This window comes from Balaenoptera physalus, assembly GCF_965194825.1.
Source record: "Balaenoptera physalus genome assembly, chromosome: 4".
NCBI classification, from domain to species: Eukaryota; Metazoa; Chordata; class Mammalia; order Artiodactyla; family Balaenopteridae; genus Balaenoptera; species Balaenoptera physalus.
In genome coordinates, this window is record NC_138891.1 from 17,199,490 (window position 1) to 17,213,447 (window position 13,958).

The window sequence follows — 13,958 nt, forward strand, 5'->3', positions numbered from 1 at the left end:
GCAATTCAATAGAGAAAGGAGAGTCTTGTCAACAAATGGTGCAGGAACAATTGCATAACCACAGGCAAAACAATGAACCTTGACCTAAACCTCACATCTCTACAAAAATTAACTCAAAATGGATCATAGATTTAAATGTAAAATTATAAAACTTTTAGAAGAAAACAGAGGATTTCTCCTTCAGGAGTTAGGATTTGGTGAAGAGTTTTTAGACATGACACTAAAAGCAGGATAGAGAAAATTAAAAATTGATAAATTGGACTTTATCACAATCAAGACCTTTTTCTCTGTGAAAGATTCTGTTAAGAGGATGAAAACATAAGCTATAGACTGGGAGAAAATATTTGCAAACCACATGCCCAACAAAGGACTTGTATCTCACCTATATAAAGAACTCTCAAAACAACAATATAAAAATCCAATTAGAAAATGGAGGGACTTCCCTGGTGGCGCAGTGGTTAAGAATCCGCCTGCCAGTGCAGGGGACATGGGTTCGATCCCTGGTCCGGGAAGAACCCACATGCCATGGAGCAACTAAGCCCGTGAGCCACAACAACTGAGCCCACATGCCACAACTACTGAAGCCTGTGTGCCTAGAGCCCGTACTCCACAACAAGAGAAGCCACCGCAATGAGAAGCCTGAGCACCGCAACGAAGAATAGCCCCAGCTCACCGCAACTAGAGAAAGCCTGAGCGTAGCAACAAAGACCCAACGCAGCCAAAAATAATAAAGAAAGGAAGGAAGAAAGAAAGAGAGAGAGAGAGAGAGAGAGGAAGAAAGAAAGAAAGAAAGGAAAAGAAAAATGGACAAAATATATGAACAGATATTTCAGTGAAGAGCATATACACATGGCAAATGAGCACATGAAAAGATGTTCAACATCACCAGCCATTAGGGAAATGCAAATTAAGACCATGATGAGATCTCACTACACACCAATTCGAATAGTTAAAATACTCTACTTCCAGTTCCCTGTGACCTTGCATAGGTCACCTCCCCTCCTGGGCCCATTTCTTCATCTGGAGGAGGTTCCTGCCGGTGTTTACATTCTATTGTTGCATAAAAATGGGGTCCTCTGGTTTATTTTCACCAGGGGCAGTGCCTTTCTGTAAGGGTGGAATTCTTAAAAAAAAAAAAAAAGGATAGCTAAAATAAAAAGCAGTAACAACACCAAATGCTGGTCAGGATGTAGAGAAACTGAATTTCTCATACCTTGCTGGGGCAAATGTAAAATGTTATGGCCACTCTGGAAAACAGTTTGGCAGTTTCTTTTAAAAATCAACGTACAACTACCATATGACCTAGCAAATGCACTCCTGGGCATTTACCCCAGAGAAATGAGAGTTTATGTCCACACAAAAACCTATACATGATTGTTCATAGCAGCTTTATTTGTAATAGCCCCAAACAGGAAACAACCCAAAGGTCCTTCAATAGGTGAAAGGCTGGACAAATCACGATACATCCATGCCATGGAATAGTACTCAGCAATAAAAAGGAACAAACTATTGATACATGGAACAGCTTGGGTCGATCTCAAGAGCATTATGCTTAATGAAAAAAGCCAGTCTCAAAAGGTCACACACATATTGCATGACTCCATTTATATAATGTTCTCAAAATGACAAAATTACAGCGCTAGAGAACATATCAGGGATAGGAGTCGGAAGGAGACCTTTGTGGAGATGGGATAGTTCTGTCTTGAAGCAGTGGGGTGGTGGCTCCCTGAATCTGTACACACGATCGAATGGCCTGGAACTATACTCACACATCGTGGCGATGTCAATTTCCTGCTTTTGGTATTACACTGTAATTATGTAAGGTGAAATCCTTGGGAGGAACTGGGTAAACACAGGACCTCTCAGCACTGTTTTTCCTATGAATCTATAATTATTTCAAAATAAATCCCTCTTCCACTTGTTCTGTGGCAGCACAGGTCACGAATTCATCACCAGGAGACACGAGGAAAGCTAGGAAGGGCTTTGAGCGTAGTTACAGGAGGAAAGGGTCTAAGTGACCTTTGACCCCCACCCCACCCATTCCCATAGTTCTCCCTCCCCACCCCCCAAACCATCCTCCAAAACTGCCTCCCCAACACACACACACACACACAAGCAGGGCAAGGTGGGCCTCTCAGGGGACAGACACCCTGGAGATCATAATATATGCGGTCCCCAATGTCAGAGAAATACACCCTGGGGAAGGAGGAGCATATCTTAATCCACCAGGTTGACGAAGGAATTCTTTGGCCCAGGGGATTCTCTTCAGAGTGTCTCCCCAAGCATAGATTGCAGGTTGCTGGGCTATAGCACTTTCCTCTGGAAACTGAGAAGTTAAGCCCAAGCTGCTGCCCCATGATTGGGGGTCAGAGGCCTCAGGACGTTATGGACACAGGCCAGGACAAAGCACCTCTCCCTCATTTGGGGGCCTCCCTCCCAGGTCACAGGTCACAGGCCACCAGAGCCACCCAGGCCAAGCTGTGAGATTTGTCTATCCCTTTCTTCCCACTGTTCTTCCCCAGCCTTCCGTCCCCACTGACTGGATATCCATTATTTCCCTACACTGGGGCCCTGGGTGCGTTTAAGTTCCCAAAATTTGGGCAGCAATTACCAATCGACCACTCCTTCTATAAGACAACCTCAGTTTGGCCCCAAAAGTTTCATTTTCAGAAGAAACAGATCTCTTTCAGGCTGCCAGGATAAGTTAGCCAAAAGGCTCCCCGCTAACTCCCCCACCCCTGCCCCGTAATTGTTGAATGAACCTGTTTTTAATTTAGAGCTTTGGCCTTCTGGATGCCGAACTGCTCCCTCTGACAACGACTGGCGAGCAGGTCCTCTAGTTCTTAAGAATGCTGTAACCCAGAGGCAATTGAGACTGTCTCTAGATTAAATACGATTGTATTGACTCCTGCAGAAGGAAGTACCAAAAACTCACCCTGAGCCTGAGAGTCACCAGGCTCTTGCGATGAGATCAGGAGGAATGAAAGGGTCTGAGCCTGTTAGCGCTTACGCGGATCTGTGCTGCAGCCATGGCAGTGGCCCCTGGTCACGGCTGGGATGTGTGTGCCACCAGGGCCTGGAGAAAGCCCTGACCGCTCGGAACAAGCACATCTGAGGAATCTCCACGCGCTAACGCTGAGCTGACCAGTGCCGTGCGACAGAGAGGGCCGGGCGCTCAGGGGTTAGGGGTTCTGACTTGGAGGCTCACGTTCCTGGTTCCTCTACACTCCACCCTTTCTGGCTAGGTATCCAAGCCCAAAGGACCAGCCTCACTAAGCCTTGTTTTCCTCATCATTAATGGGGACAGTAACAGAATCCCGTTGACAGAGCTGTAATGAGGACTGCATATGGGTAAGATATTTCCATAGTTCCCAGTAAATTCAGCCAGATCTGTTGTTGTTTGCTACTATTGCTATTTTTGGATATTATTATTAACTGTAGTTTTTCTTAACTATTAACTATGTCTAATAGAATGAGTCGTAATTGGTGGAATAATCGATCCTTAAATGACGTTTGAATTCACAGTCTCGTTTGTTGAGGCGAGAACTGACCTCACAGTGATGCCAATCCCAGAAAGCCCAGTATGGTTTACAAAGCCATTTCCTCTGCCTCATTCCACATAATCCTTACGAAGGCCTCCTCCACCCTGCCTCCGGGAGGAGGGAATTGTTCACATTATCCAGTTTTTTTTCACATAAGGACTCCAAGGCTCAGCAGTGCTTCCCTGTGTTACCTAGTTAGTAAGGGGATGGCATGGGGCTTGGATCTGAGTCCCCTGGCTTCATCCCCTTTCCCTAAACCATATGGTATGTGGCGTTTTGCAGGAACGTCATAAAGCCTATTGGTTAGTCTGTCCCAACAATGAGGAACCTAGAAAAATGATGGGTCCTCAGGTTGGGTGTCCTGTGTTCCTCCCATGTCACACATGTCACGACATGTGCAGTCCGTACCCCCCTGGGAGGGTGCATGGCAGCCACCAAACCTCTCATTGGGAGAAGGAAATCTCTCATCAAATAGCAAAGCCCCCAGAAGCCAGCCCTACCCCCTGGAAGAAACGAATTCAGGGAGTTTAACTAATGGAATTCCAGCCCCCAGATTTGCCTTGAGATATTCAATCTCCTACCTGGTTTCAGGCGGGTAAGTGAAGCTAAGTGGAAGTTGCTCCTAACTCTGGTCTTAGAATTACTGCGGATCAACGGAGGCAATGATTAAAGGAATCTGGTTTTTAGAGTTCAGAAAGACTATTAACTGGTATGAGCCTTCCAGAGGCCAGTTGGCCTGGGTCCAGGCCTCAGGCACGTGTGGCTAAATCATCAGCACGTGATAAATTATCTTATTTTTATAGATCTTCAAAGAAACTGCTGCCATAAACTCATTTATTTTAGGGACTCATGGCGGGTCTAAATGGATCAGTCTCGTTTGGGGTTACCCTCGCTGTCAGCTGTCCCTCCTGCTCCCAACCCTAAGAGTGGTGAAAACAGAGAGAGTTGCCCCCACCCTGGCTCCCTCCTGGGCCTCTCTCTTTTCAGACCACCCAACCATTGCCCCTGCCCTTTCCTCCCAATTCCCAATTTATAAACCCCAAATTTTCCACAATTCTCTGCTGAAACTTCTCTAAACTCTTTTAAATGATGGAATCAAAACCACACACAGTGTTCTCATCAGGGTCTGGCCAAAGGTGAGGAGATTTGAGGATTATTTTAAACTATCTCAAAATTTCTATGTCTTATTTATGTCCAACCATGGAATCAATTCAACCTTTATTTAGTGTGGTGTGGGGAAAGAGCAGAAGCAGGAGTGGGGAGCCCAGCTCTACTGCTAACAATATGAGTAAGTACATAGATGGGCTCCACTGTGACCTCCAGATCCTTTTCTGTTGGACACACATAACTGGCCCACAGAGACCCCCCATCCTCCATTTGTATGTTCTGGGTTCCCCTTAATTGCGCCACTGGAGGCATTACCTAGCCCCATCTGATTGTGTGATTGCCGGAAACAACCTCTCTGCACCATAATTCCCACCCTGACCCCAAGGAGCCGAGACCTGGACTTTACAACCTCCCACATCCTCACCACAGGAGATGCATTCCTCAGTTGCTTCTGCCGTGCCAGAAGAGGCAAAAAAGCCCGAGTGTGGATTCAACCATTCCAGTCCTCTTGGACCTGTGAGGGGGTGGAAAGCATTCCTGACCCCCTGGGGGGGAAAGCGTCCTCACCACACTACTGCCTACACCCCTTCACCTACTCCCCATAACTTGCCAGGCACCTGCCTAGACTTTACGGAATAGACTGCAAAAGCCTCTGCTTTCCTGGGGCCAGTTCCGGACCAGGAAAGCTGGTCCAAGAGCTGCAGTGTTGGTTGCCAGCCTCGGGGGAATTCTCAGCATTGCAGGCAGCAGCCCGTTCAGGTAGCAGAGCTCACGCGCTGCCGCCCTTGGGGAAGACGAAAGCCTAGCAGAGAACAGCCCTTCTGCCAGCCACCCTGGATGAGATGGGCTCTGATCTTCATCTCAGAGGGACCCCAGCCTGTCCCCTACCAGGCGCAAGACACGGGCAACTCCAAGTCCACTCCCTTAACGAAGTAACTGCCTACAGGAGCCCAAAAAGGTGCCCCGGAGATGTTCTTTTTCAAAGAACAGAACAATTCCCTCGGCTAGTGCCAGGACTATCTGAATAGAATTGGCCCAATAGCAAGTACTTTCATCGCCCTGTTTCCTACCCTGACGAGGGCGTGTGAGCACGCGCGCGAGCACATACTCGCGCAAACACATACACACACGCACACACGCCCAGCACGCGTTTCCCTGGCCAGGTGCCCCCTCGCCGGCGGCGCGGGGCCCGCGGGGATGCGTCCCGGAGCGCGACACCGACGGATAGACGGCGAGGGAGGGAGCCCGCCTCCCCAGCGCCTCCCGAGCGCCCGCAGCACCGACGCCGGGACCCCGCCGAAGGTGCGCCCGGCGCGGCTCGGGCCAGGACGTCCCGGGTTCTCCGCTCACCTTAACGTTGCTGAAGATAGAGCGGGGACAGCGGCCGGCTCGGCCCGCAGAGGCGCCGCTGCCCTGGCGCGCGCCGGGCTCGGGTAGGAGCCCCATGGTGGCTGCAGCGCGGGGCCCGGGGTGGGAGGCCGGGCGAGCGGGGCCGGGACGCCTGGGCTGCGGCGGGCGGCCGGCGGGTGGCGGGTGCGGCGTTGGTGGCCGGAGGAGGCACGCGGCGCGGCCGGAGGAGACTGAGCGCGAGGGTGCGCGCCCAGAAGTTTTATAAGTGGCCGCCGCCGCCGCCGATGATGAAACGCGCGCTCCCTCCTCCCTCTTTCCCTCGGGTGTCAAAGGCGCTGCGAGCCCCCGCCCCGCCGCCGCCCCCTCAGACAGGTGTGACGCGGTGGCCAGCTGCGCTTGACCTCGTTCCGGCCGGTGTTGTCTCCGCGCCCGCAGCCCTGCAGGGACCCGCGAGGCTCGATCGCCCCGGGAGAAGGTCCCGCCCGCTGGAGGGTGGGGGCGGGAGGGGGCGGGGGGTGGCGGGCCCCGGGAGGGGGAGGTCTGAGGGAGGGGGCGGGAGGCTGCGGAGTGGGGGGGCGCCCGGGGCGCTGACGGGGCGGGGTGAATGCCGCGGGCCCGCAGGCTGCAGGGGCCCCGAGAAGGGATCGGCAGGGCTGCGGGGGCCGGAGGAGGCTGGCGGAGGAGCGAGGGTCGCCGGGGGGGCCAGCGGGAGCCAGGGGGTTCGGAGAGGCGCCGACGCTTGTGAAGGGAAGCGGAGCCTCCGCGCCCCTCCCGACGCGCTCAGGGAGGTTTACGGAGTCGGTCTCTGCTTGTTTGCACTCGCCGAAAACCTGGGCTCTCAGTTCCGGTGATGGCTCTGATACTTGCCGAGGCTCTGTTTGCGTTCAGGACTGATTTATATTTAAACTGCTCTTTGCGCTGCAGAGGGGCCTGGTAACAAAGGTGGAGAGGTGGGGGCCGCCCCGGGCTGGGCCTGGACTCTCTGGACGGGAGCCAAGGTAAACTGGAGGTGCTGTCGAGTGTCAGCATGGCTGCGCCTGGCCTGGAGTGTTGAGGGGAGGCAGGGCGGGTCGTGGACAAATGGGATGCACCCACTGATCTCCTTTTCAGGGCTGGAATAGAACAGACGCTTACTTTCTTTTCCCCAAGATCTTTTCCACCAGGAGAGGTAGTGCAGAAAAGAGAAAGAAGGTGACACTTTCACGAGAAGGGTAAGAAGGGTCTGCCCAGAGCAGCTGCAGTAAGGAATCCAGTTCTAGGGGTATTTTTCTAACTCCCTAATTTCTGTAGTTCTCTGCAGAACCAACCTCTTCAAGCCCCCACCCTCACATCCCCACTCCCAGCTATTCCCAGGAAAAGATGCCCCTCAACTCCCAGGAAGATTCGGCTAAGACAGGGGCCACAGGACAGACGGACCATGTAGGTTTCTTACTTCTACCCAAGGCCTGATGCCTTTCTGGGCCTGGTCTGGGCTGTCCGATGTCCAGGGGCTTCTCCTTTCTACCTGTGGCCTAGGACCCTGGACACAGTGCTGGAGAGGAAAAGCCATTGGACAGTGGGTGGCCTTGGGCCACTTTACTCACCCACAGATCGAGGGGCATCAGAGAGGCTTTCCAGAGCCCTGCAGCAGCCCCAGATCCAGAGTAGGCATGAAACTCTGGTCACCAGTAAGCCGTCCTAGAGAACTTGCAACACAAGAACGGCCTTCCCCACAGAGCACTCAATGTGTGCTGGGCGCTGGGCTGTAGCAGCCATGGTGGATTGCTCCAGGCATTCTGCTGGCACCCCCAGGCACGATGCCACAGAACCCCAGCATTAGCCCAACAGTTATCAGCACTGTCACAATCTGGATTTTACAGATGATGATGAGGTCAACCAAAAAGAGTGACTGGAAGTCATACACCTAGTAAGCGATGAAGCTGGAACCTGAACCCTGCTTTCCTGACTCCAAAGCCCAGACTTGCAGCACTATGCCCTTTGAAAAGCTATCTATTCCAGCAGCCTCATTTCACAAGTGAAACCAAGCAGAGACCAGAGAGGCCCAGGCCAAGGTCATGGTCACATTAGGGCCGCCATGACTGGAGCCTCTTCCTCAAACCTTGAGTGAGTCCTTGCCGTGGTCCTCTGACAGAATCCTAGGCAGGGTCAGCCTCTCCAACCCTCACCTTGTCCTGATCCATTAATCTTGCCTCTGCCCACTGTCACGACTAGCATCATCTTTAAAGGAAAGGTCTATTCAGAAATGCCCACAGATGGTTATCTGCCATCAACTGCCTTTTCTATGGGGGAGTGCAGCTAAATGTAATGGAGACCCAGCTGAAGTTGGGGCCTCAATGAGATTTATTTGTCTTTCATAATAAGAAGCCACTAGTAGGTAGTCCAGGGGTCATGACCTAGGTCCCTTCAAGGTTCCTTAGCGTGTGACTCCCGTACTTATGGCTGGCTCATCGTCACAAGATGGCTGCTCCACCGCCAGCCTCCTCTCCTAATTCCAGGGAGGAAGTGGAAGACAGAAAACAGGAAGGGGCCGTGAGCACATCAGGGAAGCAAATCTCTCCCGCGCACGCTCAGCTACATTTCCTTAAGCCTTGTTGGCCCAAACTGGGTCACGTGGTCACCCATTAGAAGGCGGCTAAGAATTGTAGTTAATACTCTAGCTGCTTCCTTTCAGTGTCTACACATAGGGTAACCCATTTCCCTCAAAGAACACCCCCAAGGTCTGTTTCTAAGACTCTTCCCAGATCCTTTGATTTCAGCAAATACTTCTCAGCACTAGAAAAACAAAGCACAAGGACAGTTCCTTGTGAACTCTATGAACTCAGGGTGGGAGTGAGGAGAGAAAGCATCAGTGTGACATAGGAAAAGAGCAGTTGTGCACATCTGCTATGGGAACACAGAAGAGGGGTCCTAACTCATCCTGGGGCAGCAGGAAGGTTTCCTGGAGGAGGTGACTTTCAAGCTGAGCCCTAGGGACTGTCAGGATTGGGAGGATTAAGGTGAAGGAAGGTAAATCTGCTCCATGATTTGAGTCTGGCTGGAGCATGAGACCTGGGGACAGTGGGAAGGTGTGCAGTGAAGAGGTTGGGACAAGAGTGGCATGTAGTGAAGTGTAGGTCTTATCCCCGACATAATGGAGAGCCTTTAAAGGCTTCTGAACAGGGGGTGACGTGGGCTGTTTGGCATTTTACATGGGCCTCTCCGGCAGCGGGGTCAGAGTGCAGTGGGGCAGTCTAGAAGGCATCTCAGGAGCTCTGTGGGGATGACTCCCAGGGTCTGACTTGGGCAACCTCCATCAGTGACACCAACTACTGGCAGAGGGGACCAGAAGGGGCAGCAGCAATTGGGGGAATGCGATGAGTCCTTCTAGGTTCATTTTGAGTTCAGACTGCCTGGAGCACATGCAGGCAAGGTGTCCAGCAGGCAGATTGGTACAGGGGTCCAGTGCTCAGGGCGGACGCTGAGCTAGAGATTGTGGCCTGGACATCCGCATGGAGGCAGTGGGTAAGCCTCAAGAAAGGATGAGTCTCCTGGTGAGAATGTGTTGGAGAAATAGGTCCAGGACCAGCCACAGCAACATCCAGGTTGCGCAGGGGATGGAGCCAGCAAAGGAGACAGAGGGGAAGAGCCCAGCATGGAGGGAAGTAAACCCAAGAGTGCATGTCTACATGTTGATATAGCCCCGGGGTAGTGTTTCGAGGCGGAGGTCAGGAGCATGCCTAGGATGGTGAAGAGGGAAGATAAGACCCAAGGATGGCCATCGGGCTGGCTATAGGCTGGCACCGAGGACCTTGGCAAGAGTGTTTCCAGTGAGTGATATGAGCAGAAGCCAGACTATGTGGGCTGAGGAGGAGCTGGAAGGGAGAAAGTGCAAACGGAGGCCAACAGAACTTGCCCCAAGGGTGCAGAGGGAAGAAGAAAGATAAAGGAGCTGAGCAGCTTCTCATCTCAGCCCTGAAACCTCCTGCTTCCTCTCCGCTTGAAACTGGAACAGTTACATGTCCCGCCTCCAGGCTTTTGCTCATGCTGTTCCTCCTGCCCTGCTGCCTGCCTCATAGCACTTGGTTTCTACCCTTCAAGGGCAGTTCCTGTTACTGCCTATTCTGGGCCCCCATAAAAACAGTAGAACCTGTCACATACAGTATCCCCTGTCACTCAGGAAACTAGAGGTCATTATGCCCATTTCACAGATGAATAAACTGAGGCTCGGGGCTCTTCCCTAACACATACCATGTGTTCCTGCCTTTATTTTCACAGGTTCCAGTGGAGACAATACATGTGTTGCTGAGGGCACAGACCCCAAAGTCAGACATAGATGCCACTACCCTTCACAAGCTGCGTTACCTTAGTTGGACTGCTTAACCTCTCAGCTTCTCTGTGCCCATCCTGGGGCTGTTATAAGTGTGTGAGGTGGTGCCGAGAGTTCCTGGTGCTGGTGTGGGAGCTGCCGGTGCCTGGTGGGTGGTGGGATTGATGGTGTTCTCTTCCTCCAAGTCAGCTGTGAGCTCCTTGAGACAAAGGTTCTGTGTTCATTCTCTTTGCGTCCCCCATTTGGCTGAGCATATCCCGTTGCTTTAAAATGTTTATTTAATGGAATTTAGCTGAAATAAAGTCCAAAAAGACGTAGTGACTGGGAAAGCCCTCATTGCTCCTGAGGCCTCCAAGCCCTCGCTGTCTCTGTCAACCCCCTACTGCCTGCATTCCGGGCCCCTCCCTTCTGCCCCCTGGAGGCCTCCCTCGTCAGCCTTGTCGTCACTGGAGGCTGGCCAGGGGCCCCTTGGTGTGTTTATCAGTCCCCGAGCCACACCCAATACTCCTGTAGCCACTAATGGAGGTCTGTTGACAATTTGGACTCAACTACGATCTTTCATTAACTCTGCCCACCTAGCTCCTTGTGTGCCAAGTTGGGGGGGTGAGGGGGGCCCAACGACTACCCCGCCACCAAGGTGGAGGGCACCTCTGCAGCCGAGTGCTACACCACTTTGTCAGTGTCACTGGTGGGGAGGCCCGGTCCCCTGTGAGCCGCCCTGGCCACTAGTTTGTATTTTTATTGGACAAACATGCAGTGTTGACAGTCCTTGCCCCGTGCTGGTGCAATGCTGATTCATTTAATCCTCAAAACAGCCCAATAAGAGGGATTACTTTTATTAGTGCCATTTTATATTTGGAGAAACTGAGGCACAGAGAGGTTAAAATAACTTGCTCAAGGCCACAGAGCTAGGAGGTGGCAGAGCCGGGATTCAAACCCCGGCCTCTCGGTGTAGAGTCCCAGCTCCTAGGGGCCCCCGCTCGCAGCGTTCGGGCAGGACAAGTGTAGCCCCCCACCGGATGGACCTTCAGGGGTCTGAAGCCACCTTGGGCCTCACCCATCCCTGCCCCCTCAGAACCTCCGCTGCCAGCAGCACACCCAGCCCAGAGTGCTCTCCCTGAGTGGGGGTCTGAGCACAGCCCGGGGCCCCCGGGACCCTTCTAGATCCAGCTCTGAGGGCCCTCAGAGCACCTGCTGCACGCCATTCTCTCGGCCACTGGGCCCCTCCCGGGGTTGACTTAGCTCCCCACTCCCCATGAGAAAATGCAGCCAAGAGAGGAAGGGGCAGGGGTCCCGCTCCTGGGACCCCAGCTGCGTCGCATGTTACCTGGGGTACACCAGTGCTCGCTTGGGGTGGGGCACACAGATGGGATGTTCGCTTTCTTCCAGGAAGGGCTTCTCAAGGCCTTGGTGTCCTGTTCCAGCTCTAGGTCTCACCCAGTGCAGGTCGCTCACTGCTATGGCAGGAGACGCAGCAGGCGCAGAAAAAAGAGAGACCACAACAGGGCTGGCCCTGCACCCCTCCCTGTGAGCGAGGAGTCCAGCCGGGCCCCATCCTCTGTGCTCCATCCACCCGGGTTCAGGTTGTCCCCAAGCGGTGTTATCATAGCCCGTCCTCCTGCGTGATCACCAGCCAGCCTCCCTGCAGGGCTTGGACTGCACCTCGACTTCCTGATCCTGCTGGGGTCATGCCACACACTGTCGGCGGCGAGCATCTACGGTGTCCTTGGCCCTTTGAGGGCCTGGGGCCCGTGGATCCTGTCGTTTGGATGTTACCAAGTAACCAGAAAACCAATGCTTTGTCTCTTTGCCATGACGCTTGTTTTTGAACTGTTTGTTAATCTTTATATTATAGTCTTTCAAAAATAATTTAACTGTGTTTGAACTCTACTCCACCCATCATCCCACACCACTGTTAAAACTTTACTCAGGTTTCTATTTTTCCCGTTTCTTTCCAATAAGCATGTTTGTACTTAGAAAAATCACAGTATAGCATTTAGCTCTTACTTTTTACAATAAGCATTTTTCCACGTTGAGAGGGGCTTGTCACCCTCTCTTTGAATGGCTGAGTGGGCAACCAGGAGTTATTTAAGCCCTCCGCTGCTGTTGAATGTTGGGGGTGTCTCTAACTTTTGTCTTTTACACACAGGGACTTGATGGATAACTTTTTGCAGAAAGCTCTTTGCCTTTGGACTGCTGGCCAACAGTGTAGTTCAAACACCTCTAGATATTTTCCTCTGTGATATTCAAAATCATTCCTCCTGCTGCATTTCTACCCCTTAGGTCTTGTCTCCTCACCAGTGACACCACTCCTGGCCCCTGTAGAGGAAAGCCAGCACCCCAGGGGAATGGCCTGACTTGCTACTGTAAAGTCCACCCAGGCCCTGGGAACCTCCTGGGGTCTTTCTTGTCTCCAGTAGCCCAGACAAAGCCCTGGAACTCAGAGAGCCAACTCAGGGCTGATCCACAGATGCCAGGCGGTGTGGCTGCCTTGATCCGACACTCTGTCCCCCATCCCCAGCTCTGGAGAAGGAACTGTAGGCACCTTGTGTGAGCTTCTTCCCGGAGAGAGCTGACTCCTTACCTGTATAGTCAAGGCATTGGGCTCCATGGTCCAAAGAGGGACCTCTTGTTCTCCCAGCTCTGTCAGCTTACTGGCTGTATCACCTAAGACAAGTTGCTCAACCTGTCTGTGCGAGCTGCGTGGGGAGTGAGCAGCTCCGTGGTGGTCACCATTGTTACCGTTGTTGTTTTCTGCTAAGCCAGCAGTGCTCCCTCCTAGGCCCTGATCCTTCCTCAGTTGTTCTCTGCTTTCTCCTTCGGAGGCCTCCTTTCTCCAGAAACGTCTCCCCAGAGGCTTCTGCTCAATGGAGCGCGGGAGACACTTAATCCAGCCCCCTCTGTGGAAGCTGAGCCTGGGGGGGGCTGTCACCTGTCACCCCAGGCCAGAGGTGCTTGAAGGCGTGGGGGGCCCAAGCCTGCCCATCCCTAAGGAAGCTTAACTGGAGGCCCATTCTCCCCTAATGTTGGGGATGGAGTTGGGGGTCCAGGAGGGGAACTGCAGGATTAGGCCTCCTCCCAGGACCCCTCTCCTCTCTCCTCCCCGAGGTGTCCCCTCTGTGTGCACTGGAAGAGGCCAGGCGTCCCAGCCCCAGCCCTGGAATTCCACACCCTCTCCTGGGAGCCCAAGGCCTGGGCTCTGTCGTGGCTGCAGTGCACGCGCGCGCACACACACACACACACACACGTGTTTCCTGCTCAGAGGTGCCCCTCCTTTCCTCACCCTGCCCTCTCCTTGAATCTTCACACCTGTCCACAGCAGGGTCACCCCACGGAAGCCCCGACGAGGGCACGCGCTGCGCACCTTTTCCATTTCCTAAAGTTCCCATTTGGCCTGGACGACGTCCCTCTGGGGCACCTGGATCCCGCTCTGCTCCCTGTCTGTCGGGCTCTGGGTCGAGGTCTGGCCTCGCGCTCCCACTGGTCCCACCTCGCTTCTGGAAGGAATTTGCTTTTTCGTCAGTCTTGCTTCTTCACCCATATCTCCTCCTCCTGTGTTTGTCCGGGTCTGTGGCCTCCTCACTGGAAAGGCCTCCAGCTCCCTGTTTCCTTCCCTCCCACCCCCCACAGCTCCCAAGGGTGTTCTGAGGCCT

At 53.2% G+C, this 13,958-nt stretch overlaps 1 protein-coding gene and 1 long non-coding RNA gene across 5 annotated transcripts in view; one reads left to right on the forward strand and one right to left on the reverse strand.

Moving 5' to 3' along the window:
• The window catches only part of SLCO2A1 (solute carrier organic anion transporter family member 2A1), a 77,962-nt gene extending 71,647 nt beyond the window's left edge, over positions 1–6,315 (reverse strand). Inside the window, exon 1 of the mRNA XM_082460672.1 lies at positions 6,000–6,315. Within this exon, the coding sequence (XP_082316798.1) occupies positions 6,000–6,095 (96 nt within the window). The 5' untranslated portion in view covers positions 6,096–6,315. The remainder of the gene's footprint in view (positions 1–5,999) is intronic.
• LOC309660219 lies at positions 5,966–10,622 on the forward strand. 4 transcript variants are annotated; one of them, XR_014263282.1, is made up of 6 exons: positions 5,966–6,082; positions 6,332–6,474; positions 6,924–6,997; positions 7,149–7,210; positions 7,290–8,102; positions 10,254–10,622. It is a non-coding gene; the product is annotated as an uncharacterized lncRNA (long non-coding RNA). The 4 variants fall into 4 exon arrangements; XR_014263283.1 differs by having other exon boundaries at positions 7,290–7,418; positions 7,859–10,622; XR_014263281.1 differs by having other exon boundaries at positions 7,290–10,622.
• Positions 10,623–13,958: the final 3,336 nt, after the last annotated feature.